The sequence below is a fragment of the Squalius cephalus genome, assembly GCF_949319135.1.
Source record: "Squalius cephalus genome assembly, chromosome: 7".
In the NCBI taxonomy this organism is placed as follows: Eukaryota; Metazoa; Chordata; class Actinopteri; order Cypriniformes; family Leuciscidae; genus Squalius; species Squalius cephalus.
This window is the reverse complement of record NC_137128.1, coordinates 10,491,597-10,515,345: the sequence shown is the minus strand read 5'-3', so window position 1 is coordinate 10,515,345 and position 23,749 is coordinate 10,491,597. Positions and strand designations below refer to the sequence as shown.

Genomic DNA, 23,749 nt, shown 5'->3' with positions numbered 1-23,749 from the left:
CACAGTCTATGGTGAGAAACGAGAAGTTTGAAGCTTACAGGCTTCCGTATGTCGACCACCCGCAGCGTCGTCTTGGATTTTTAATGGTTCGATTCTCTCAAGTCTGCATTTGATGCATCCTCGATACCAAGAACACATCCTGGCACTTTCATGCGTCCCCTGTACTTGCGTTCTTGAGTATTGGAATAGAACTTTGATGATGACGAAGTACAAGGACGCGAGATCGCTGAAGAACGCATATTGAGAAACAGCCATGTTAAACAATGCTAGTGACATGCTAATTAATGCTAACAGCATGCTAAAACCTGTTAGCAACATGCTAGTTCATGTTAGCAACGTGTTAAAATATGATAGCATCATGCTAATTTATGCTAACAAGTTAAAACATGTTAGCAAAATGCTAATTAATGCTAACAACATGTCAAAACATGTTAACATCCTGTTAAATCATATTAGGAACATGATAAAACATGTTAGCATGTGGTAATTCCATAGACTGTAAAAAAATATGGACTTAGTGTCCGTGACGTCACCCGTATGTTTCTGAAGAGCATTTTTGAAGCCCAAAGTGGGCGGAGCTGGTCGTCGCCATTTTGGCAGTCCCGGATAAATGAAAATGGGCAAAGAGGCGGATTAGCTGACGTGACGTAACCCTAACAGACAGCAGACAAATGGCTAGTACTGACAGCAGCGGCAATCCACGTCCTTAATTATGCAGAACTTTAAGGCTTAATATAATTTAAACGGATAAGTTATTTAAAAAAAATGCACCCCCCTCACAGTTGTCATGAAGGGCAAAATTAGCTATATAGACCAAAAGCACTTTTTGCACCAGGCTGTAAAAAAAAAAATTCTGCTGTAAAATGTTTAACATGGGGGGGTATATGGGATTGACTCTCTTTTGGAGCCTGTCTCTAGCAGCCAGTCGACGAATTGCAGTTTAAGTCCTTTCCGTGTTGGATTCAAGAGACAGACACGAACCCTGAAGGTTGCCGCTTGGGTAATTCATGCTAGAAACAATGCTGTCCCAAACTTCAATTTCAACAATTCAATTCAAACTTTGAGCCTATGAAAGTTATTTCAAACTTTCAAACAAGGCTTTTTCAAGCCAAATTCAGAGTACTCATCTTAATGGGGTTATTATTTAACATTTCCATAAATTATGTACATTTCAAACACTGCTTTCATTAAAACCTACAAGTTGAGTGAAATTATTCAATTTGATTTCAGTGGTTCTATTATGACATATCTTCAATATGGGCAATTAAATATGTAAATATTCATATGCCTGTATATGTCAGACTAATTTTACCTTACAAATGAATCTCTTTTACTGGTATTCTGCATTGTCTGTCATCTGTTATTCAATTATTATCAGCTAAATTGTCAAAATAACATTTTAAATAGAGTAGTTGGTTTAGTATTTTACATTGACACACACAAACACATACATACACTAAATTAAGTGTCAATTGTGTGTGTGTGTGAATATTAATAAGTATTATATAAAAAGCCATTTAAACATTCATTCATATATCTTACCCGTCTTTTAATATTTAAATTTTTGTGCTGTAACAACTAAATTGGCAAATGTTCCTATTTATTTTCTATAATGACACATTGACAGCAGGTGGCGGCATTTTCAACACTCGCCACACGTTGATAGCAGATTTAAAATGACTTGATATGAAACGCTTGATGAACTTCATATCTAGCCTACATATCGTATGTATGATTTGCTTCTATTATTTGGGGGTTTAAATGACCTCGAGCAGTGTACGACTCTGTGTCTTTCTATAAGTGTTTTGAAAAGTCACAATTACTTTGCCATTAGTCTCTTTACACACTCTCTCAGATAACTTAACAGGTCTTGTTCCGTGACTGCGACGACTGTGAATTTCCTCAAAGAAACCTTCATAAACAAACATCAAACACCAGGATAATTCTGATGACGAGTGCTGGGAGATTTTCTGGCATATTTTATCGAAATTATTTTTGTTCCATCGTGTGTGTGTATATCTGTGTGTCTCGGACGAGGGATTTCCCGTATGTTGGATGTTTATTGCGGTTGTGTCGTGTTTCTCTGAAGTCTTCAACTCTTAATGTTGCTGAGGGAGAAAAACGCTTCCACGTAACGCTCCACCCCTTCTACCTAGTGCACTTTACATTATTTAAACACCTTCCTCTGACATGACTTGAGAAGTGTCGGCTGTGAAAGTGAAGTCAAGCTGTCTGCATTCACTAAGGTAAGACTTGTTGAGCCTTGATCAGCCTAAATGAGCTGAATGCTACTTGATTTTAAAAATACAGTTATAAAAATGTAGCCTGTGTATTTATGATGCATATGCTTCACACTTACTCACATATATATATATATATATATATATATATATATATATATATATATATATATATATATATATATATATATATATACACATACACACACACACACACACACACATGCATGTGTGTAGCCTATTTATTTGCATGAAGCTTCATTATAGCCTACAACAGTGTCTGGTGGCTTCACCTGAACGCCTGCATTAGTTATTATTTTGTTTGTTATTAAGGAATATGCATGCATGAACTCATCTGAAACACTCTTCTGCTCACTGCATGTGCACCTGCTCCCGGACAGACATGAACTTAGATGGGGACTGCAGCATGTCAGTCAGTTGTGGGAATGGCAAACTTAGACAGTGGCTCATCGATCAGATTGACAGCGGGGAGTATCCCGGCTTGGTTTGGGAAAATGACGAGAAAAGTATTTTCAGGATTCCCTGGAAACACGCGGGGAAGCAGGACTACAATCGCGATGAGGACGCGGCGCTCTTCAAGGTGATTGATGATGAAGATGATGAGGATGTCTCTGTAAAAAAAACAAAAAAACATTATTAATAAGTTATGACAACATATGTTTTGCATTGCTTTAACTCATCAAATTAAGATGAGTAATTTTCAACTTAAGTTATACAAGATTCAACTAATTTTAGCCGAATTTAAGCTGTAATGACTTAAACATCCAAGTTGATTGTACTTAAAAATTGAAGGCAGCTTTATTTAGTTTTAGACCTTATTCAAGTCTGAGTAGTTATCAAACCAAGTTGTCTTTTAAACTCACTTTTTTTCCAAGCAAGACAATACCGACAGAAGTTGATTAGCTTCTAAATGATACGCAACAATAGATCTAGTGTTGAAAATGAAGAGAGAAGTGGTTGCAAACATTAGATAATGCCTATAGTTAATGTGATGGGACACTTGTGTGAACATGAGAAGAACTGACTTCATACGTCCACTAAAAACACCATCTGATCCAAAGTCAAATTTCTGAAGAAAAGTGCCGTTTGTTCTGAGAAAAACGCATTTGTTTGCAGCCACATGGTTTGATATTTTGTTATCTGATGTGATGCAACCATGCACCTCTAAGTGGCTTCAGTGTCCACATACGTTCTGGGGCAACTGTATAATGTATAGGCATTATTGTAATAGTAAATACATAAAGGCACAGTTTTGACAGTGTCTGTAATAAATTTTATGTTAGGCTGTTTTTATTTTATCTTACTTTAAAAAAAAAATCATATTCAGTCCAACTTTAATCCAAGGTCACATAGTTACACATTACTACATGTACTTGCTATAGTAATAACAGTAAATTATGCATAATTACAAGTAACTATAACTATAGTACATGTAGTTAATTAATATTACTCAGTACTTATGTAAGTACGTCAGCTTAAAATAAAGTGTAACCTTCATATTTTGTTGGATGATTTATGTCAGTCAGAGAAGATGCTTTAGTTTTGCACTGAGCTGAAAAAGCCTATTGAATGGCTGGATTGGCACAGCGTTTTTTAGAAACAACAGCATTGACAGTTCAATCAATCAAATATACTAAGTATACAGCATTTTATTAATTTCCTTATTATATTATTATCATTAATAAGAATCGTAATGACTATCCATTCCTACATTCATCGTCTCTTATATACATTATATACGGGGTTCCTATCTGTTCATAATTGGTAGATGTGAGCATTAAAGTTCTCCTTCTTCATGGCTTCTTCTCATCTCATCTTATCTTCATGCTTGTTGTAGGCATGGGCTCTGTTCAAAGGCAAATACAGGGAAGGCTTGGACAAACCAGACCCTCCAACATGGAAGACGAGACTCCGCTGTGCCCTGAACAAAAGCAATGACTTTGATGAACTGGTGGAGCGAAGCCAATTAGACATATCTGATCCTTACAAGGTCTACAGGATCATACCAGAAGGAGCAAAGAGAGGTAATTTCCTTACTTGGATGCTTGGTTTTCTCTTGTTTAAAGAATAGAAGGTCTTTTATTACCAATTTATTGGTTGCCTTCTAATGCACTTTTTGGTAATAGGAAGTCACCTATTTAAAGGGTGCAGTTTTTGGTCTTGGTTTGATGCATTGAAACTCACCAGCTCTTTCTGAAAAGTAAGCACAATTTTGAGCTGAGCTAATTTGCCACACGGATGCTCTGCATTCACATTCAATATTGCTTCTTGCCTTCGGTATGTGTAGCAGGAAGCTAAGAGGAAGCCGCTACATGTGCTAAAATCCCTCAAGCTTTTTATAGAGAGCTTCGGTTACCAAGTGCACAGCGCTAAGCAACAAAATCACCCCTCAGACCTTGCATAACTCAAGCTTGTGCTTTTGAGAGGTTGGGTCAAGACCATGAAGACATCTGGTTGGACCCTGAAATATCTAATCTATTTTGTGCAAGAGCAAGAATTTCATAAAAGGTGACATAAAAAATAGATTCACACCTAGTTGCTATTCTTAGAGCTTGTGAACTACCTGTGAAGTAGAGGCAAGATTTGAGCTGGAAGAGAACGTGCATCTTTGAGTAAATGCTTAAGTAGATATACACATTTAAAATGTACAGATCAATGTCCAGAAAAGCTTCTGTTTAAACGAGAAATACATCAACACAGGAAGGAATTGTGCATTTGTGGTAATTCGTAACTATTTTACATCTTGGCGAATTGGTTCAAATTCATACAAAATCGCTAACTTATAAAATTATTTTCTCATGAGATCGGGTTGGCTGTTTAACAGCTTTCCGAAATCTATGCTTGCTTTCTGGTCGAGCAAACCAAAATAAAACCCAACATGAAATAGAAGTTGTGATAGTAGGACAGGGCTTGATTTTGTCCGTGGGGAATTGATTGGATGGTTGTGGTTTGCTATTGGCTGATCTCATGTGAGTGACAGGTTGCCCCGCCCTCATCATCAGAGAAGAGAAGAGGGGGGGGAAGTTATTCTTATTCAAGATCACAATGAGAGATAAAGAAAAAATAACGTGCAAGCTTTGCAGCTTGAGATTGATAAACATTGTTGTGCAGTTATTCTCTGCGAAGGGTATGAAGAGCTGTTATTTTTGCATTTTAGGCTCTAAGGCCAGTAGTATGGAGGACAACACGGCACACGTGACTCCTATTAGTTATCCCATGCATTCTCCTTATCCACCTCTACAGCCTCAGGTAAGATGCCATGATGTCACACTTTTCTCAAATTATGAATATCCATGGCAGACGTCTCATGTGAAGAGATATTTCCTATCGTATTCAGTGTCCTATTAGCATTGCATCTACATCAACTACATGTACATCTACTTATTTTTTCCTAGCAGACGCTTTCCAAGTGAAACAGTTATTTTAGTATCATTGAGATACTGTTATAGTTTTCATGTTAATATTTAAAATGAGCTCTTTTTTTATTGTTTTAGTTACAATTTTAGTAATTTCTTTGTTTTTTAATAATAAGTCTATTTTTATAGCAGTAGTTTTAGTTAAATTAGTGCACCAATTTTTTGTTATGTTTTTTAATGGTTTTAGTTTTAGCTCTAGTTTTGTTTTACTATTATAACCCTGAAGTGAAAGTGCACAATCAACCCTGCTGAAAAGACCAGCTGGTTCAAGGCTGCATTTCTCAAAAGAATCGTGAGCTACTGTAAGTTTGATCATAGAGACGCCATTGGTGGCAATGATTCTACGATATACTTAGGCTTACGATGCTTTTGGGAAATGCTGCCCAGACTGGTTATTGCTGGTGAACCAGCATAGCCATATGAAACATGACTGGTAAAGCTGGTTGTCCAAGTAAATCCCGTTAAAGAACTCTAATAGCCATTCCATGCTGGGTACCAGTATCCAAAACTAAACCTATGCTGGTGACCATGTTGTTTTTCTAGTAGTCTAGTGATAAAGACCTCCCCATTGTCTCCTGCAGATCCCAGGATATATGCTCCCCCAGGAGAGGCGTGATTGGAGGGAATATAGTGCAGACCAGCCTCATGCCCAGACGCCTCACGCGGAGTTACCGTACGGCCAGTGTCCGTATCCCTCGACTCGCTCCTTATCCTGGCATGCATCGCCCTGTGACAACGGTAACGGCTTCTAGCTTCTACAATACTACAAAATGAGTTGACGACATCAAAAGGATAGTTCACCAAAAAGGAAAATTCTGTCATTCACTCACCCTCATGTCATTCCAAACCCATAAGACTATCGTTCATCTTCGGAACACAAATGAATATATTTTTGATGAAATCTTAGAGCTCTCCATTGACAGTCTACACAACTACCACTTTGATGCTTCAAAAAGTTAATAAAGATATTGTGAAAGTAATACATTTTAATACGAAAGTTAATACGAATTAAGTGGTTTAGTCCAAAATTCTCAGAACATTTTCATCAACTTACACATCAGTTGTGGAAAACGGAAGCTCAAGCATGTTTGCTTGACGTGTGAGAACCAGTGAGGTTCACGCACACGTTTGATCTTCCGCAAGAACCCGTTAGGTTCGTTCTCGCGTGTTAGTTGACCTTCTGTTTAAGTTCGCTGATCAATGTTTATATGTGAATAAAAGCCTAAATTAAATCTGTTCATCATTTAAAGTGACAGAGTCTCTTCAGAAAATTTGGACTAAATCGCTCAATTCATATGGATTAGTTTACGATCTCTTTATGAACTTTTTGAAGCGTCAAAGTGGTAGTTGCGTAGACTGTCAAAGGAGGGACAGAAATCTCTCGGATTTCATCAAAAATGTCTTCATTTGTGTTCTGAAGATGAACGAAAGTCTTACAGGTTTGGAAAGACCTGAGAGTAATTAATGATTAGTGAACTTATTCTTGGCGCTAGAAGCTCTCTCTTGTTCGCTTGTTCCTGTAACTTTAAAAAGAAAGAGGAAATCCATATTTATGATACACTGTGTCTGTATTAAAGGTTATTTATTAATGTCTCTTCTCACTCTGCAAAACGGCAAACTCAAGGTGTACCAATAAATTTGCATCACAGACGGTCTTCTGACTGTCTGCAACTCATTTTGTATTGGGAGTCTTGGTCTTGAGGACTCTCAAGATGACGGAAAGAGTGCCCTGATCAAATCTCAAAATGTAGAGTCTTTGTCCAGAACTGGCTTTTATCATTATTTGTTTCAGGGATAATTGTACTGAAGTTGATAATTGTAATCACCATTACAGAATTTACAAGAACTGCATGGTCCTGAAATGCTACTTAACCTCTAAATTTTTAGGCTCTAAATTTTAAAATGAAGGATGGCTGGTCCTTGGACTGACAAGTCTTGATCTGGGCTTCTGGTTTAGGCCTTGGTCTAGTCTTCATCTGTGCTTAGCAGGTCAGGGATAACAGATAACCAGATAACAGGGAATGTTCTTAGAATTTTGGCAAATATTCTATCAAAGTTATGAACAAACATTCGTCCGGTAAAGTTAATAGAATGTTTGGTTAGAGTTATGTGGTCTTTAATAATGTTCTCAAAATGCAAGGACAAAAAAACGTTATGTACATTGTTCATGGAATGTTATTTTTTCCTGAACATTTTAGTTGGGTGGTCGTCTCCGTTTTTTTTAATTATTTTTTTATTTTGTATTTTAAAAGTAACGTTCCCATAATGTTTGCAAAATGATGAAATAGAATGCTTAACGTTTGCATAACCAAAACATTTTTAAAAAATGAACATTCAGAGACCTTTCAGAAATAACGTTTTCATAATGGGAACTTTAGAAAAAGGTTCTTATGTTTGTTAGCTGTGATATTTTATATAATTAACGTTGTAGGCACTTTTGGCATCACAATGTATAATTATTTTTGATGGTGCTCTGATTAGTGTCAGCTGTGGTAAATTCAGCTATTTTAATGCTGGTACACTTTCCAGGATACCAGATATCTGGCTCCTTCTACACCTACTCACCGACAGAAACCCATCCAGTGGCAATGGACCCCAGTATGAGATCCGCTGAAGCCATGGCCATTTCAGGTAAATGAACATGACTCTCACACACACACAGGGAGCATTATATGATGTTATTATAGGATTATATGCGATAAAAGGGTTGGTACTGTGTATTGGGCCAGTAAGCAACCACCTAGAAACCACATAAAACACTTAATTGTGCATTGCAGCAAGTTTTGCTTAAAAATGTAAAACCAGTCACCATGACTAAACTCTAAACCATTCTATGTTCTGTCCTCCGTAGACTGTCGCCTGCACGTCTCGCTGTACTATCGGGAGTCACTTGTGAAGGAAGTGACCACCAGCAGCCCTGAAGGTTGTCGAATCTCGTCCTCCTCGTCCCCGGGATCCCCTTCGTCCCCTTCTTCTCCTTGCCCAGAGGAAAGGCTCTATGGTGGGGCAGAGCCCGTGCTCTTTCCCTTCCCATACCCTCAGTCCCAGCGGCGCGGGGCCGAGAAGCTGCCCAACATCTTGGAGCGTGGCGTCCTGCTGTGGCTGGCGCCGGACGGGCTGTACGCCAAGCGCCTGTGCCAAGGCAGGGTGTATTGGGAAGGTCCACTGGCACCGTATGCAGACAAGCCAAACAAGCTGGAGAAAGAGCAGACCTGCAAGCTGATGGACACGCAGCAGTTCCTGTCAGGTTAGAGGAGATTTCACTCTTCACTGCTACATTACTAGAGAAGTGCTTGGTTCTGACTTGAGTTCATGGTGTATTTTGAAGATCTCAGGCCAGTGGTGTTTTGTGTGTAGTCCAAGAATCAGTCCAGTTTGACTAAAGTCCCTTTAATTAAGATGCAGCATGATTAGATCTTTTTGAACACAATTATCCGCTGCATTTGTGTGATTGTTTGGGTTGGCGATGTGGCGCACATGCTTCCATGCATATCTAATTTATGCATCGTGCAGAACGGATTTCTGTGTAATTCGTTCGCGAAACCATTCTTACACAAGCTATCACATTCAGTTTAATGCAACCATTTAAGGAATCACTACTGTGTGGATGATTCACAATGAATGAAATGTTGACACACTAGGGGAACAATTTTTTTTATTTTAAGAGCTGTACATTGAAAGGTTCTTTGTGGAATCCAAAATGGTTCTTCTATGGCATCACTACAAAAAAAAACAACCTTTATAGTGTTATATTGAACCTTTTTGGGATAAAGAGCTCTTTAAGGCTCTGTTTGCACTAGTGCATTTCTGTTTTAAAACGCATAACTTTTGCTACGGTTATGCCTGGCGTCCACACTACTCGACTTTTGGAAACGCTGCAGACCCTGTTTTAGTTTGAAAACTCTGGAGTTGTGTTTCAGTGTAGACGGACCAAAACGGAGACTTATGAAAATGAGAGCATGGCTGTCCATTGCCCACATTCGGATCATTGTGTATCCTTCCCTGATTCGTCAAGCCCCTGTCATATGGCCATTACGCTACCGCAACACGACAATAACAGACCAGCCTCGACGACCATGGAAACAATAACATGGAGACGGAACTGCAAGCTTTGCTGATTTTGTTGTCCTTTTTAGCAGCCATTGTGCAGTTAAACTCTGCATTTAATAATCCTGCAGCTGCCTACATGTGCAGACTCTAGAGGCTAGCTATTATTAGAGCAATCGGCAACTGCTTACGCTTGTTCAGTGTGCATTAATGCTCATGTGACATGCGTTTTCGGACAAGTGTAAACGGGGCCTAAAATTGAGTCAAGGTCCCCTTTTGAACCTTTTTTTCTAAGAATGTTGCAATGCAATAGATCAAGGGTGTCCAATCGTGCTCCTGTAGGGCCACCGTCCTGCAGAGTTCAGAGTAGTTTAAACACTCCTGAACCATCTAATCAAGGTCTTGCTAGGCAGACTAGAAACTGTTGGAGCCAAACTCTGCAGGACCACCAGAACCGAGTTTGGTTCCTCTAAGAACCTTTTCACAGTGTGGAGAATATTCTAATAATAATATGAAGAACCTTTTTCCAGTATAAAGAACCTTTTGATCAGTGAAAAGGTTCTTCACAGAACCACCAATGCCTATAAAGAACCTTTATTTATAAGAGTGTATGGGAAACAGTGCAACATAAATAATCTGTATCGGATGGCACTCCTTTCAGAGATGTTTGCCTGTCTGTAGATATGCTGAAGAAGTGTTTTGATGTGTGAGCATCTTTTAGCCCATGTTCTTTTATCATATCAGGGGAAAGGCCTGTCATTTAACTTGTGGCAGTTAAGCGGTGTGTTCATTAACCTTTGTGTGCTCTGCCACATGTCATGATTAGGTCTGTCTCTAATGTCACACTTTTCACTCTGTGCTTGACACTGTGGGATTTTCCACCAAGTGCTCCTGGCCATCACACACATTCATTCGGACTCCATCAGCACCTGCTAAAGTTCATTTGCATTTCAGCTTTCTACTAGTCATCAGTTTATGTGAACATGGGGGTCTAGTGTTCACATTATTGCTCATCAGGAGTTTTTTAATCTTTGATGGGAAGAGTAATGACTGTAAAGATGTCAAATGGCATTAAAATTACCCTTCAGTTTTTTCAAACACTTTTGTACCACTTCATATTTTGTAAGGCATATAAAATATTATTGTTTCTTAAATTACATTTTAAGCATTACAATTTTAATCAATTTGAAATCTTTTCAATCTGTCAGTTCTATTATCGAAATCATATTAAACACATTCCACCCCATCACAATTGTTATTGCTGGATTAATAAAAGGCAAAAAAAATCTCATTCTCATTACTGCAATTTGAAAAATTATTTAAATGAAAAAAGTTTGCATCATGGTTGTTGCACTGCCTTTTATTTATGCAAAAATGAACGCTGACATTTTTGTTTATGTAAAAACAATTAGTAAATTTCACAATTATTACAAGGAAATGGCGAGTAACACATTGATTCAGTTTTTAAATAGTATTTTATTGTTGAACATACTCCAATAATGTTTGTTTTATTTACACAACTTTTTTTTTACAGTGTATTATAGTAATATATAATGAGAACAACCTACCATTGATAAATAATTACAATAGTCAAAACATGCATTTCGGTAATGATAATTTAGTGGGGAAATTTTCACATAAAATTTTTTTCAAATGCAAAATAAGGCAATAATCTCAATGATCCAAAATGGCTTCATGTTCTTCATGATAAATTTTTTTTTTCTTTTGATAGTGGGATGAGCTTTTTTGTGTGAGAGTCACCCTTAAATATGTGAAATTCGACTTTATTATCTGTTTACTGATGATGTGATCTGTTGTTCTCCTCAATACAGAATTGCAGGGTTTCATTCACCACGGCCGCCCTATGCCGCGCTCTCAGGTGGTGCTGTGCTTTGGAGACGAGTTCCCGGACCCCCAGCGGCAGAGCAAAATGATCACAGCTCAGGTAAAAACAGCCACCTCCATACTGATCCTAGCCAGTCCGCAGCTTGATGTACCATGATTCATCACAGACAGCAACATAGTGTCTACCCAGATCCGGCCCACATCCGAAACACGTGGAATCCACATGTACCAGATGTGGGCTGGATCTGGGCCGACACTATGTTGCGGTCTGGGATTTTAGATGTATTAGTGTGAACACAGTAGATGCATATTCTACGAACACTGTATTCAGATGTGTTATAAATATCTAGTTCAGTCATGAAACTCTTGAGGGTACAGGCTGGTCCTTTGAATTAAATCTGCAAGCACATCATTACCTTAGACTGGCCTGGTTCAGTGTTTGCTGTGAGCTGGTCCTGCGGCGCTTTTATCAGAGTTCCTCTGAACCCCTCTACCTCCCCCAGCTCCACCTGCCTAGATCTGCTACGGGATTTATGTATGCGTATTTATGCAGCAGCAGCAGCAGCATCCTATCTTACTTGCTCACAGCAGCGTGTCTTTGTATCTATTAATAATCAACAGCACAGCTGATCTAGTCTGCCAAGACCAAATACATTAACATTGCCATGCTAAAACTATTACGAGAGTTGTCATGATTGAAATAATCATAATTCACCAACAGTGAGGAATACCTAGATGTGATGTTTAGAATGAAATGTCAGCATCATCTTGGTAACTGTAGAGAACAAAATTGCTTTATGATGCATAAGATTTACAGGACGTCTCAATTTGATGAGAAGGAAGATCTGCAATAGAGTGCAACTATAGAATGCAACTTTTTATATATATATATATATATAAAATCATGTTTAAGAGCAGAATTTGTGGTGAAAACTGCATTAGCCATGATGCTGTATAGAAAATCCCATCAATCAGAGAGTCATGACAAGCAAACCGGCCAAAAGAGCTCTTATGCTGTTCGCAATACTTCAGGGGATTGTAGTTCTTTACCTCACTAAAGCCAGTTCACACTAAGAGCGATAACAATAAAGATAAATATAATGATATCTGTATTAGTGTCCACATTAGCGGACGATAACAATCTGTTTATCCTAAGGCCCCGATCACACCTAACGTGTTTTTCAGGCTCGAAAACACGAACACTGCAGTTTTGTCGTTTTTATGTTGCTAGGCAACCACTGAAACCGCTGTCCTGTCAGTCAAGTAAACGTCAAATCAGCCTTTTATTAAAACTTTATTTACTTTCTGTTAACATTGTGGTAGTTACGGTTTGTGAAGTCGTTAAGCTCCTGGTAACCCGCGAGAGCACCACAAGTTTATCCTCCATCATCGCAATCTCCGGGCGTTCAAGCAACTGTAGTTTCATCAATAAAACGGAAGGCCCATCTCTCCATTCATCCGATTGGACAGTGGGAAAAAACACGATGACGTCGGGCGATTTTTCTGCTCGGAGTTGCTTTTTTTTTTCAACTGCAAAAACGCGAGGCGAGGGCCGCATAAACATCGCGCAGAACGCTCACTGCCATAGGAAACCAATTGAAAAAAGGCACCTCTCACTGCAAAAAACGCGTCAGGTGTGATCAGAAGCGCGCACTGCAGTTTTGTCGTTTCCAACTATATTTTTCAGCGACGTTACGGTTATTCTGTCATGACAACTCTTGGGAGATTGGTATGGTAATAGAGATTGGCATGGTTATGGATATGGCAATGTTAATGTATTTGGTCTTGACGTAATAGATCTGCTACCGAGACTTTCTACTGCCAACTCATTCACAGACATTGTGTAAGACATGCTTGCACATGTAACATACATGAAATAACCCCGTAGCAGATCTATACAGGTGGAGCTGGGGAAGGTGGAGGGTTTCTGAAAGCTCACTGCATAATGCTACCAGCAACACATCAGTATTTGAATGTTGGCCCGCAGCTCATTGGCCTCTGATGCAACAACAGCAACCAATCAGCTGCGCTATGTAGATAATGATGTGATCTCTACCGAATGAGTTAAAGACCTATCAGCCTGCGCCATCTAGAGTTTCATGCCAGAACTAAGAGTAGTTGTGGTGTGAAATCTGCTATTCTTTCCATCTGGTGTAGACAGAGTGTCACTCCAAACCAACGTGTCTGATGAGATCTGTTGAACATGTCTTGTCTTGTTTCACAGGTGGAGCCCATGTTTGCCAGGCAGCTCCTGTATTTTGCAGGCCAGACCAACGGTCACTACTTGCGCGGATACGAGCTTCAGAGTCAAGGTGGTTTACCTGTAGAAGAGTATCAGAGGAGCATCCAACACTTGCAAGAGTAACCGTCACATAAAAGAGCTCATGTTCCCGGAGCCTGCCAAATGGAGGATCATTAACATGGTAATGAAGACTTGAAATCGTATTGCAATTGCCTGACCAAGTACCCACTTTCACATCCCAAAAGCTACCATGCGCATCTAAACAGCTCTTCGGACACAATGAACATATTGTAATTTTGATGATGATCGAAGTTGCTGGTAAATTATGTCTCAATATACTGTGCGGTCCAAAAGTCTGAGAACGCATGGAAAATATGAGATTCTTGGTCAGATTTCTTATGTTCAAAATATGATCATCAGGTTTTGTTCATGTCGGCTGTTATGAAAGCGAAACAACAAAATGCTATAAGACAAGTTCAACTTTTCACTCAAATCGTCATGCTTTAGTAGTGAAACATGTTGTATTAAATTAGAAAAGTTGAAGCAGGTTTTAGTGGACTCGAGACATTTGGACCCCACTGGACTTCTAAATGTTTCATATGGACATTTCAGAAAGAAGTTTACCAAAAGTAACAACTACAAATGTTACTATTTTTCTCTCAAAATATAGTAAGAATTGTTTGTTAGTGGGTCAAATATTTTTGATAAATTGCTGTATATTTGCAAAGATTTTCTTTTTCCAGTCTGTATTACACTGCTTTCCTAACACAATTCTCTATTTTTCTCATTGTTTTTAACTCGGCAACATGTGAGTATTTATATAGCATGCATGTAGGTGTCTAAATGCAAAGCCGAATGTACTGTATAGGTGTATAGATATCTTGAATGTAATCAAAGTAATTATTTCTCTGAATGGCATCTGACAAGAAGTTATATAATGCTAAATACTAAGAAACAGTTTGTGGTTGTGTGTGTGTGTGTGTGTGTGTGTGTGTGTGATTGTTATCTGCCTTCGAGTAAAGATCTAAGTTGCAAATGTTATCAATTCAAGATCTGCTTGTGTATGTGTGTGTGTGTGAGAGAAAGAGAGAGAGTGTGTGTCGCACGAGAGCAGGTAACTGCCCACAAAACTGTGATGATGTCAGATGTGAATGAAAGAGGCATGAAGAGAAAAACCTTTTAAATTTTCTTGTTTCCAGCTTTAACTGTTTTTATTGTCTTTTTATTGTTGTTTTGTCTAGTTGATTTCAAATCTGGATGTTTTTTTTAAGTCAAATAAAGATATTTTTCTTATTATCCTCCTGTATATTGTTTGCTTCTTCTTGGCGTCAAAAATTTTGCAGAATGTAGATTTTTTTTTCACACATTCACGGTTATCTATGAGCTCGCTAATAAGAATAAATCTTCTTGAGAATCCAGGGCCGGTTCTAGGGACAGTGGATATTTGGGTATTTAGCCCAAACTGAAAAGTATTCAAAGCAATTTAAGGGAATACAAAAAAGGAAAGGTCTTACTGTATTTGTGAAGAAATCAATTTAAACTATTTGCAAATAATATTTTATTTTAAAGTGCACACATTCAATCTTAGGGTATGTTTACACGACAACGATGCAGTAAACACGGAAAAGTATTTCCGAAAAACTACTGAAAACGCTGTATTATCAATGCCAGGTCAGTAGTTGGCGATGTCACTTTGTAAAGAAACACTTTGCGCCTATAGACTGAAAGTTTGCGTTTTCAGGTCCACAAAACGGCGTTGTCGTGTAAATGAATAGGACAAAATGCATACAAAATTTTTCCGTTTTTCGTTTTAGTTGAAAAACGTTGCAAAATGTTTCTTGCGTAAAACGTTTCTTGCGTTGTCACATTCACATGAATGATAGCAAACTTATTATTCAAAAAGGGTGAAATTAGATTATAAAAAGTTGACTAATCTGCATTAGGACTAGGCAATAAATTGCATCGAGATTGCGAACAAATTTACGCCGATAACGATGATAAGCTCTGGAGATTTTTTCTCAATATGGATTACTCTACACAATAAACATTGGACGTCGATAGACGTGCAGATCATGTCTATATTGGGTTCATCTGTCCATGACCAATTCTGGACATTTATTTGACGTCCAAACTAGGTCCACTATTTGGACGTCCAACCATGACCCAACTTGGACGTCATTTTGACGTTCAACCTTTGACCTTTGAACTGGGTCATTTTTTTGGACGTCTATGACAGGTGCAGGAAATTTACATGATAATGTAATTTTTTTTTTTTTACATATATCAACATTGTTGTTATTAACATGATTAATATATATGAATACAGATTATTTATAATTATTTAAGATTGTTTTCCAAAAACTCCATTTGATTGTCTCAGCAGCAGGTGATAACTGGAGATGCATGCAAAGGTGTAATGCTGTAGCTCAAACAGTAGAGCGTTGGCGCTTGTAACACCAAGATCATGGGTTCGATTCCTAGTTAAAGCAAGAACTGATAGGAATGTAAATGTGTAATGCAATGTTAGTTGCATTTGGATAAAAGTCACTTTGGATAAAAGCGTCTGCCAAATGCATAAATGTAAATACATGGTACAGAAAACATATCCTCCACCCTTTTGAAACATGGGACTACAGTTATAGAAGTTGTATAAAGACGTCTAAAATTAGTCTAAATTTGATGTTGAAAAGACGTCCACAAACGACCACATTTGGACTATAAATAACCCTTACACAGAGGTGTTACGTCAAAAGGCGTCGTCTGGCGTAACAAAACAACCCCTTCAGTGGACTGAAATTGGACGTCCAAAAATTACATAGAAAAGATGTCACTCCGACGTCACATTGCGCAGTGGGATAACAGCTAATAAGTGATTTCAAACTCACACACATGTGAATCTCACAGTATTTCCAGCATCTGCCATCTCCTTATATGAGGACATTAACACTTTAACATTAATACTTTATCCCCAGAGCACAAACTTCATTTGAGAAAAACTACTGTCAAATACACACTGAAACTGAAACTAAAACTGAAAGATCTTCACGACAAACCGTCGCAATAAAAGTTTGGTTTAACTTCAAGAAATTATGACACAAATGTTTTTTTTCATTTGCGCTTTCAACAGGGTTACCATGTTTAGCTGCTACACTAATGACGCGTTCATTTATTTCCATGGGCATTGTTTTCATCAGCTATATGTTAATGTGTGCGGTTGATTTCAGGGGGGAAACATGTCACTACAAGTCACTTCACTTCAATCTCGTTCTGTCATATGTTCATTCATATGTACAAATATATGCATAAATGCCGATGCAGCAGCTTGTTTTCCTCACTCAGAAGCACGTGTATGGTTTTATTGTCTATTTCTTCTATTAACCTGTGTAAGTGTGCAGAGTGAAAAGTTGCTTTACCAATGTATAGCAATAGTCTCTTTCAGCTGTTGCACAACTGTGCTCCAAACTCAAAATCTAGAGTGGCTGGGATTTATCTGGAAAGATGTTTGTGTGGGGAACGGCTCTGCACTTTTCTCATGTCTTGTCTCCTGCTTTGTCGGGGGGTTAATTCATGTATGTTACATGTGCAGCAGATATAATCCATTATAATGACTGACGCTGTCTACACTGGATGCAGTATACAGATGCGCGTTCAGTTTCTGATGTACTCCACGCGCTTGAGTCTCTCGACAGCAGGAATAATGGAAGAGTATTTCCATTTCCAAGACTGTTTTTTTTTTACTAACAATTAATAAATAATCATTTTTCCACATATATATTTGTTTTTGTGCAAACACTTTATTAACATTATAAGTGAACCTCAAGGAACATATTAAAATAAATGTAAAAAATCCATGTTATGACCGCTTTAAAGGCAAAAGTGTCATTTCTTATGGAAGCTTGTTTCCGGCATGGAATAATTTTTCAAGTTTATATCTCACTATTCTGACTTTGTATCTCGCAATTGTGACTTTTTCCCAGAATTGTGAGATGAAAACTTGCAATTGCGAGTTATAAAGTCTGAATTGTGACGAAAAAAAGTTGCAATTACCTTTTTTATTTTTCATTCCGGGGTGAAAACAAAGCTTCCATAATTTCTAATCCATCAGTGGAACCAAAAAGAATTGCAAATATAACAGCTGTTTTCAAACCAGTTTCCCAAACACTTTCATAGTGCCCCCAAACTCATGCTATTGGCTGAGTCAGTGTTGTTATGGTCGGGGTGCTCAAACACATAGGGCAATGTTTATAGCACCATACAAGTGTCACCTGCTTAATTTCATGGACGATATTCAGTTCCTGACACAAAAAGCTGTATTAAAAAATGCGGTTTTTCCAAAATTCATTTTCTGAATTTTGTGGACATAATGGTGAATGTACAGCAGCACAAAATATTCATTCTGTAAATGTGATATTTATGTTATCCACAAAAGGGGATCACAAAATGCATTTTTTCATAACCCAACTTTATTATTTCAGTTGAGAAAATGTGACTGGCGTTTGAATTTCTGTGTGTAAAATGCATTAAAGCGTAACATGAAAGTCATGAAATACAGCATTTTGTGACACAAAATGAATTTTCGTCCATAAAATTAGGCAGGTCACACTTGGCGCCCCATGCAAAACCATATTTGTACGGTTGTGTGTTGATATGAACTGTAGTGCTGCCGTCTGTGTTTTCACACTACTAGTTGGCTTTTAGTTACGCTTGAGCGATAGCAGTCGCGAGCAGAGTGGTTTTAGGGGACAGTGTGAGCACTGAGAGAAAGACACAGGAAGCTTGATTCACAGGTGCACAGGAAGACTAGCCCACAAGAAAAACAATGAGACGAAGAGAAGCGGGTGGGGGGCTGGAGGGAGGAGGGAAGAGGGAGGAGGGAGGGCAACAGTTCAACCTGAAGGGGACTATTTCACATTTTCAGATATCTGGATTATACACGAATAATCAAATTCATATTCACAATCCTGTTGTCTCCATTCACACCATTTTCTAATGTTTTCTGACATGGGCCGCGTATTGTGAAATGTCAAATCATTCAAATTTAAAAGCTACAATACATTTTTTTGGGTTAAATTGAAACCCAAATTGTCCCTATTTTCTTTCCTCATGTACAAAATCACAGTCAACACAGTCTCACCTCAGTTCGTTGCTATTTTGTTTTGTGCAGACTTGTATGAATTTGTACAACCTCATTTGTATGTCTTTGTTTGAAAAATAAGAAAAAAAATACGCACATGAAAATTGGCCAAAAAGCTCACAAGATTTTACTGTCCACAGGCCACAAATAAAGTGCAAAAGTGCGCAAAACGTTTTTGGGTTCGACCCTTCATCAAATGCCATGCCATTTTTTTTGGATCTACGCACCGCAAGAAGTTTGTTCATTCATCTGTTTGGGACTAGTGCTTGGCGCTACGCCTTTTCATTCTCTCTTTGTTTACGTTTTAGGCAAGAACTCAATACTTATATTTTTTCACACTGTAAAAAAATATTGTTGGCTTAATTTAAAAAAGCAAGTTAGCTGGTTGCCTTAAAATTTTGAGTTCATTGAAATAAAAAAAAATTGTTAATACAATAAAGGAGATTGGTTTAATAAATAGAAACTGAAAATATTATGTTATCTGAGCCACATTAATGATCTAAGTTGATTTGAAAAAAAAAGAGATGTGATAAAATCATGAAAATATTTTTTTACAGTCTACAAATCATACATTTTTATATGAAATATGTGAAATTTGACTGAATTGCACACATTAAAACTGCTGTTTTTGGGGGAGATAGGGTTCAAAGCAATTAATCAGTGCAAATTATATAATATTTGTTCATTTCTGAAGCGATTTTCCTTTTCAGCTGACATCATCAAACCCCTCTTATTTCTCAAGAGATACTTTTTTTAAGATCAAAACAAATTCTTCATGGATAAATCATGAGTATAATTTAGAGAATGTATAGATTTTATATAGTGTATATATATATATATATATATATATATATATATATATATATATTCTCTCCGAACTGTATGTGTTTAAAGTGCTTAAATATTACTCCTCTAGGAAGTTTAAATACCATTGAAAAGCGCAGAGGGGGAATCCTCATAGAGTATCTGCCTTTTTCTCTCTGTTAAGGTTGACTAAACTGAATGGTTGCACAACACGCTCGTGATCACTCTTCATGTCTGCAGCATCAACCCACAGCTCAGTAGAAATATTAATCAGGAAACAAAGCATTTTTACAGAAACTTTCTGAGCACTACACAATATTGATTGTTTTTAAATATCTAAAAATACTTAAATGCTACACTACCAAATGCTAATGAGTAGATCAAAAATTGCATATTGTTGCAGATGAGGGATTAACCCTATGGTAGTTGTTGCTGCTTTTTTCATGTAGTTTTTTTCCACCACATATCAAGTCTTTGTAATTACATAATCGTACTGGGACATCCCCATATTGTAAAGATGCATGCAGGCGTTATTGATGATAAGTCTTCCTACTCTCCCAATGTTTAACCTTTTGCATGCATGTCAATCCCAAGAGTCAAACATGCAAATGAGAGGTGACTGGTTTTTCAATTGAACAGGATTCTTACACGTTTTATTCATCATGATAACACCTCGGCCACATGACTTCGACGTCATCATCACTAAGCTTCGACAACTTTTTGAGTCTTTATTAAAAACATTTTCCCTGAAAGTTTGAATTATAATAGTTAGCAAGAGCACAATTCTAACCACAACAAGGCGAAAGCGACTAGTGAATAAATGATAAATAAATGAATGATGTTTAATAGCAACCAATTTAGCCACTTGTTAGCAACCACCCTTTTCAAGACAAGTAAACCAGGCATTTAACCAAAAACCAAAGACTTCATGATGATGGAACCGGAAGTGGCCTACAAAAATATGTCATCCCTGCAGCACTCTATTATTGGGAGATACGAGGGTCTGTGGCTCTAACATTGGATAAAACATTACGGCTAACTTGCATCAAGTTGTGTCATGATAACCAATCACAGGAGCCTTGACATCATTGAATTTCTGTCAGAGTTGTGTGTCAGCGAGACAGTTGTTGTTTGTGGATACCATAGAAATGAATGAGAAGTGCTGTAAAACTGAATTCTACCTGACGTGCAACTGTCTGTGACTTCCTGCTCTGTGCTTTTAAGCCCTCTGTTTCCTGTGTTTCATAGTCTGGTATCGTCTTAATTTGACATTTTGTATGTATTTCTCCTGTGATCTCCTGAGTTTTCTTTTGTGGATTAAATAAACTGTTTATTTTGGACACTCCTTTCTCTACACTCACGCATAAATACCAGACCCTCATATTGAGTAGAAATGGTCTTACCGGCACTTTCCGTCCAGGTCGAAGTCTCCTGTGCCCCTGCTGGTTCCATCCAGATCTAAGTCTCCTGTGCCCCTGCTGGTTCTGTCCAGATCGAAGTCTCCTATTCCCCCGCTGGTTCTGTCCAGATCAAAGTCTCCTGTGTCCTTGCTGGTTCTATCCAGATCAAAGTCTTATGTGCCCCTGCTGGTTCTGTCCAGATCAAAGTCTTATGTGCCCCTGCTGGTTCTATCCAGATCAAAGTCTTATGTGCCCCTGCTGGTTCTATCCAGATCGAAGTCTCCTGTCCCCCTCCGGGTTCAGTCCAGCTCAAAGTCTCCTTTTCCCCTCCTGGTTCCGTCCTGCTCAAAATCTCCTGTGCCCCTCCTGGTTCTGTCCAGCTAGAAGTCTCCTGATCCCCCGCTGGTCCTGTCCAGCTCGAAGTCTCCTGTGCCCCCGCTGGTTCTATCCAGGTCAAAGTTTCCTGTGCCCCTGCTGGTTCTGTCCAGATCGAAGTCTCCTGTTCCCCCGCTGGTTCTGTCCAGATCAAAGTCTCCTGTTCCCCCGCTGGTTCCGTCCTGCTCAAAATCTCCTGTGCCCCTCCTGGTTCTGTCCAGCTAGAAGTCTCCTGATCCCCCGCTGGTCCTGTCCAGCTCGAAGTCTCCTGTGCTCCTCCTGGTTCCGTCCAGCTCAAAGTCTCCTGTGCCCCTCCTGGTTCTGTCCAGCTCAAATTCTGCAGTTCCCCTGCTGGTCCCATCCAGCTCGAAGTCTCCTGTGCCCCTCCTGGTTCTGTCCAGCTTGAAGTCTCCTGTGCCCCCGCTGGTTCTGTCCAGGTCAAAGTCTCCTGTGCCCCTGCTGGTTCTATCCAGATCGAAGTCTCCTGTGCCCCTCCTGGTTCCATACGGCTCAAAGTTTCCTTTGTCCCTCCGGGTTCCGTCCAGCTCAAAGTCTCCTGTGCCCATCCTAGTTCTGTCCAGCTCAAAGTTTCCTGTTCCCCCACTGGTCCCATCCAGCTCGAAGTCTCCGGTGCCCCTCCTGGTTCCGTCCAGCTCAAAGTCTCCTGTGCCACTCCTGGTTCCGTCCAGCTCAAAGTCTCATGTGCCCCATCTGGTTCTGTCCAGCTCGATGTCTCCGGTGCCCCTGCTGGTTCTATACAGCTCGAAGTCTCCTGTGCCCCTCCTGGTTCCGTCCAGCTCAAAGTCTCCTGTGCCACTCCTGGTTCCGTCCAGCTCAAAGTCTCATGTGCCCCATCTGGTTCTGTCCAGCTCGATGTCTCCGGTGCCCCTGCTGGTTCTATCCAGCTCGAAGTCTCCTGTGCCTCTGCTGGTTCCATACAGCTCAAAGTCAGCCCGAGCGCCTCAATGTTTTGTCTGTCTCCAGAGTTCCCAACCAGCCTCCCTCTCCTGCCTCCTATTCCAATGACATCCAGTTCTAGTTCCTCAGCCCCACCTCCGCTTGTTACCTTCAGTCCCTCCGCTTCTCCTCTAATGCCACTCTATGCTGTGGAATTGCCTCTTTTCTTCCGGTCTTCAGCTCTGCCTAGTTAAGAGGATCCACCTCCAGCCGCTAATCCGGTTTCTTCACCTTGGCATGTCGACATGTCTGCTCCAACTTGGCTCCTCCTTCCCTTCGGCTCCACCTGGGACCATCATCCTTATGGCTTCACCGGGCTGCCTTGTCCCTCCGGCTCAGCCTTGGTCAGAGGTCACCCTACCTACACCATGGCTTTGGCTCCGTCTGGCTCCACATTCCCTCCGACTCCACCTCAGTTCTCAGTCCCACCAGGTACACCAGCTACTCAGTCCTCTGGCATCCTGGCTCCACCTCGGATGCTCATCACTGCGGCTCCACCTAGGACTCCCAGATCCTGGATGTCGCCCAGTCACATCTGTTATGTCTTCTCCTGGGCTCCACATCCATCAGCTCCATCTTCTTCCATCGACACACGATACATGACGACGATAGCTGGTGTCGACAGCCACGCCTCTACAATGGCCACTCCCTCCCTCGACTCCACCGTGGGCCATAGAGACAGAGTGCATTTAGGCCACGCCCACACTGAAGGGAGGGGGGGGGGAGACAATCCAACAGTCTTCATTGAATTTGTATTGCGTGAAGCTGCCTCCTTGTCATTTCTGACTTATAACAAAAAACAAAACAATGTCTAAAAGCTGCTATGTGACAGGGTGTACATCAAACAAGCTAAAAAACCCAGAACTAAGTTTTTATAAGTTACCGAACTATAAAAGCCAGCCTTTGAGGAGACAAAAGTGGATACAGACAATAAGACGTAAAGCATCAACTGGAAGAATGAGTAAATTGTGGGATCCTGACACTCAGTATGCACTAAAAATACACTACGTGTGCAGTAAACATTTTATCACTCGTAAGTCAAATATCCAAATGTTAGTTTTATATATTAGATTTCTGTAAGCTAAGCTATCCCTGTCGCCAATTACTTTCCCCTCCAGTGGGGGTTAGTTTCTCAGAATTATATGACTGTTTTCGCTCTGTTTTAATTGCATGTGTCCACTTTTGTGTCCTTTTAACGCTTGTTTTTTTGGGTCGACATTATGACGCGTGTCGCTCTGTCTCTATGGTCCTGGCTGCAGTCTGGGTCC

The 23,749-nt window shown here is 39.4% G+C and overlaps 1 protein-coding gene across 1 annotated transcript; it reads left to right on the top strand.

The window, feature by feature from the left end:
* The first annotated feature begins 1,658 nt into the window (after positions 1-1,658).
* irf4a (interferon regulatory factor 4a) lies at positions 1,659-15,104 on the top strand. The gene is made up of 9 exons (XM_079877561.1): positions 1,659-2,246; positions 2,642-2,841; positions 4,099-4,285; positions 5,419-5,510; positions 6,259-6,415; positions 8,207-8,308; positions 8,529-8,924; positions 11,557-11,669; positions 13,794-15,104. Exons 2-9 carry the CDS (start codon positions 2,644-2,646, stop codon positions 13,932-13,934), a joined length of 1,386 nt encoding a protein of 461 aa, XP_079733687.1. The 5' UTR covers positions 1,659-2,246; positions 2,642-2,643; the 3' UTR covers positions 13,935-15,104.
* Positions 15,105-23,749: the final 8,645 nt, after the last annotated feature.

Bases quoted from the DNA above. Each gene is read 5' to 3' on its own strand.
- irf4a (XM_079877561.1), top strand. From the start codon at position 2,644: ATGAACTTAGATGGGGACTGCAGCATGTCAGTCAGTTGTGGGAATGGC. The intron at 8,309-8,528 runs GTAAATGAACAT...TGTCCTCCGTAG, and splicing joins TGAAGCCATGGCCATTTCAG to ACTGTCGCCTGCACGTCTCG. The intron at 8,925-11,556 runs GTTAGAGGAGAT...TCCTCAATACAG, and splicing joins CACGCAGCAGTTCCTGTCAG to AATTGCAGGGTTTCATTCAC.